Below are 4,139 nucleotides of genomic sequence, written 5' to 3'. Positions count from 1 at the left end.
CGCACCGTGTTCCAACTCATGCCTCGCAATCCTACCGAGTTTTAGTAGGCTTTCCAGCCTGTACCAGAGGCCCTGCAGCATGGTAGTGAGCTAGCTAAGAGCCAGTGGAAGGCGTTGTCATGCCCCACCGCCCTCCGATTCCGTCTGCGCTATGAGCTGGGCAGGCCACATAGAGCCAGGCGAGCGACACGCAGGCCACGCACACAAGCCGCAGAGGGTTGGCTTGTCATGTCACGCCCACGTCCATTCCATTCCATTCATTCGAACAAGGAGTCCGAGTTCTGCCCCGACCATGTCTCTCCGGTAGGCCACACGATTATCAATCACGAGTGGCTGCTGATTTGGTACCTCGAGGGCCTCCTCCTCCTCCTCCAACAAGCCACCATGGGCCATGGCAGGGTGGAATCTTGGCGGTGGCGAAAAGAAATCCTCATGTTGGGTGGTGACCTTGTACCCCTCTCCATTCCCTTGTGTCTGATGATCGCAGGTGCTGTCCCTGTCCGCTGCCTGCTGGTTAAACCCCGCCTGGAGATCCCCTACATTTTCTAACGCTCATGCCCACCTCAAATCACCTACCCTAGCTCTCTCAGATTGAGATGGATTCTGAAGTACTGGTTTAAACAATACCACAAACACATGGCGAGCAGATCTCTGCTCCTCGCCCAACTATCTCTGATTAAGACCCCATTCGCCCATTGGTCATGTGGGTTATTAGCCTCCCCTCCTGCCTCTTGCTCACCAATCCTTTGGGCGTATTCATCCTTTCTTCTTTGCGCCCTCTTGTGGATACTGCGCATCAGGTGAGTCTAATTTGGCCGTGTCAAATCAGTTCAATAGGAGTCCCACGGCATCTCGACAAAGTGTCAAGTTTGTAGTTTGTGGTTTCATTTAGCTTGTACATGATATTGCTTTTAGGAAAAGGTTGTAGTATGTTGAAACAAATGGCAGGGTGAAATCTAATGGCCACACTGCTGGCTGTTGTGCTGTAAGACGGTTGAAATTGGCTGTTTGGCTTTTGTAGCCTGTATTCTGCTTCAATTTTTGTCAGCTGTCTATGTGGATTTTGAATGCCTTCCAGTTAGGGTTCATCAGTAGTAAATTGCTGCTATTGATCAATCGAGCCAATTTGGAAGCATGACTCAGCGACGGTCGGGCAATTGCTGTCAAGCATATTGTACACTGGTTGGCCAAGCTAAAGCAGCATGGTTATTGAATTTCCTTCCTTTTGGGTTTCATTGGGTCATGCATTGCTGTTAATTTGTTGTTTCCTCTGTCGCTGATCGTCGTCTAAGAATCAATGTTTTGGATAATTGGAGTGAAGTCTCTATCAGATGTCAGGTTCAGTTGCAGAAATAGTTGGAGCTGCTGTAGGTGGCTTTGCGTTGTTGGTTATTGTTGTCGGGCTTTTGTGGTTCTACATATTTTACTGGAGGAGGACCGAGGCGAATAGAAGTTCTGAGACTGGTTCTTCAGACCCATCTAATCTTGGTAACTGAAGTTACTCTATATGATTGAGAGGGGGCTTTTGTCTTCACTATTTTGCTTGCTTTCCTTATTTTAATCTTTTTATATATTTGGATGTTTTGGTATTTGTGTTTGGGCAGTGGAATGTAGGAGAGATAGGAGATCATTCGTTGATTACAGTCTTGCAAATGAGCATCATGTTGCCAGGAGATTCACACTAGAAGAGTTGGAAGAAGCTACTAAGAACTTTAGTCAAAGCAATCTTGTTGGTACTGGTAGCTTTGGTTTAGTATACAAGGGTCTGCTTCTTGATGGTACCATTGTAGCAATTAAGAGGCATGCACATGTTCCAAGGCTGGCATTTGTTGAAGAGGTAAATTGGCTTCCCTGAACTAAAAAAGTGTAAGAAGTTTTTCTAATGCAATTCTCATGAGTCCTCCTTATTTGCTAACTTAAATGCAAAAAAGACTTGCTTACTATCTATGTGAATGTGTGATGGTCTTTAGGATGTTCAATATGAGTGCATGCATCATCATTGTATAGTTAATGAAAAACCATTTTTTATGTTTATCTAAACACTATCATTGTGCAATCCTTGTTCGAGCAAGTACAATTATTGTTGAAATAAACACCATTTTTTGTGCTTGTTAGATACTTATAGATCAAGGTTGGTGGATGACATTATTTGAAGGTGGTTTCAATTGGCATTTTGCAAGACTCCTTTTTTTTTTGTTTTTGAGTATTCCTTATAAGATATTGGTGGATAGATTGGGTTTAGAGGTGCTAAAATGGACCAACTGAGCTAGCCCAATAGGCCCGTTGAGGTCTTGTGTCGGGCTCGATTGACACGAAATGTCACGGGCTATGTTGGGCATGGCCTGCGATGTCACTAACCGTCACCCGTCACCCGTCACCCGTCACCCAACACAAGCTTGGGCTCGGTCAGGCTAGCTCATTTTTTTAAATTTTTTAAAAAATAAAAAATGATTTTTAATTACATTGTAAAATAGAAAATATTAAGGGGTATTGCAAGGTTTGACAAGAATGGGCAATTTGATTTGGCAACAATCTTGAAGTCTATGTTATTGAAAAATTTGACTGCAATAAAAGATTTGCACTTCGTCATAGCATGGTAAGGTCGATGATTGTTCAAATTGATCTCTATGTAATGATTGATTGTGCTGAAGAATTGATATAGAGAAACTAAGCTAAAGAAAATAGATTAAAATGCTTTGGCTACAATAAGTCTCTATCTGATAAAAGAACTTTGAGAGATATCTATCAATCGACAATGACTACTGTGAGCAAGATAATCACAACTCTTTATATGACAAAATAGCTTTATCAGTAATCTCGTTCTCATGCAAAAAAAGTTATAGTGAAAAACTCAATTTGTCAAAACAAGAAGTTGACAAGGCTATGGTTAACCTATACTTGTTTCTATCATCTTGCAGCGTGCTTTTCTGTCTTTGGTAGGCATAAATCTTTGACAAAGATGAGATCTTCTACAATGATGACGTGATGTTCCACTCCAAAGTCAGAGGAGTTACTTGGTAGACAAAAGGGCATTGGTGATGGAGTCTTATGGTTCAAAGACACCAACACCAAGGGACACTTTTGGTCACAACTGGAGTAGAGGATATCATGTGTTGGAACTAGAAAGCAAAGCAAAATGTGAGATCAAAATGCTGAAGAGACTTATAAAACATTGCAAAACCACTGTGGTAGAAAGTGTGTTTAATGTTGATGACAAGAAAAAATAATCTCAGATAGATTTTGCTCAATTGATCATGAACTAGTGATTCTCACATCAAATGACTTCTTTGAGAAGTACCTTCATGATCTATAAACCAAGTAGAGAACTTGTCTAGTTTGGAGAAGACAAGGCATATCATGTAGTTGGGGTGGAAACTAAATGGGAAATCATGCTAACTTCTGTCAGGATCCAACATGTTCTGGATTGAGGGCATCCTTGGTATCTTTAGGCACACTTGATGTCAAGGATACTTATGTTATTCTTATTTGCAAAGAAGAAAAAATATTGATGATGACTATGAGATCTCCAGCTAACGTATTTGTTTTGGAGATTTTGATGTGTTGTATATAAGGCACATGGTGCTATTTGATCTTCAACGATGGACGTCGAACACTGCTCCTGCTGCCTCCCGTTGCTTAACACTTTTCTTTACCTCTATCTGCAGTATAAGGAATGCAACTATAAGAAAGTTTAGCAAGGACATACCTAATCTCACAAACAACGGAAATCATTGCATGCTTTCTTAGTAATTAAACAGGAAATAACTTGTAGTTATGAAGTCATGTACCTAAGCAGAAACTACCTGAACATGGAAACATTTGTGTTGCATAGAAAGTTTCCTTAGCTTCTTTATAATTGAAAGTCATACGTTTGAATGGTAACGACCCGGCCCAGCCCATTTGGCGGTCCATTCGGCGGCCCATTTGGCGACCCTTGTGGTCGTCGACCGTCGACCGTCGGCTCGTCGACCGTGTCGTTACTCATCCGGCCTAGCCCATTTGGCGGTCCATTCGGCGGCCCATTTGGCGACCCGTGTGCGTCGACCGTCGACCGTCGACCGTCGGCATAGGAAATTTCTTAGTTTCTTTATAATTGAAAGTCATACGTTTGAATTGTAACGACCCGGCCCAGCCCATTT

The 4,139-nt window shown here is 42.2% G+C and overlaps 1 protein-coding gene across 1 annotated transcript; it reads left to right on the top strand.

The window, feature by feature from the left end:
• Nucleotides 1-299: 299 nt before the first annotated feature.
• LOC141817186 (protein NSP-INTERACTING KINASE 1-like) lies at nt 300-3,414 on the top strand. Its single transcript, XM_074704851.1, has 3 exons — nt 300-1,488; nt 1,605-1,837; nt 2,919-3,414. Exons 1-3 carry the CDS (start codon nt 1,332-1,334, stop codon nt 2,952-2,954), a joined length of 426 nt encoding a protein of 141 aa, XP_074560952.1. The 5' UTR covers nt 300-1,331; the 3' UTR covers nt 2,955-3,414.
• The last annotated feature ends 725 nt before the right edge of the window (nt 3,415-4,139 follow it).

This window comes from Curcuma longa, unplaced genomic scaffold (genome assembly GCF_044706935.1).
Source record: "Curcuma longa cultivar G26 ecotype Majalengka, Jawa Barat unplaced genomic scaffold, ITB_CL_G26_1.1 contig_19567, whole genome shotgun sequence".
Taxonomy (NCBI): Eukaryota; Viridiplantae; Streptophyta; class Magnoliopsida; order Zingiberales; family Zingiberaceae; genus Curcuma; species Curcuma longa.
This window is presented reverse-complemented; position numbering and strand designations above follow the sequence as displayed.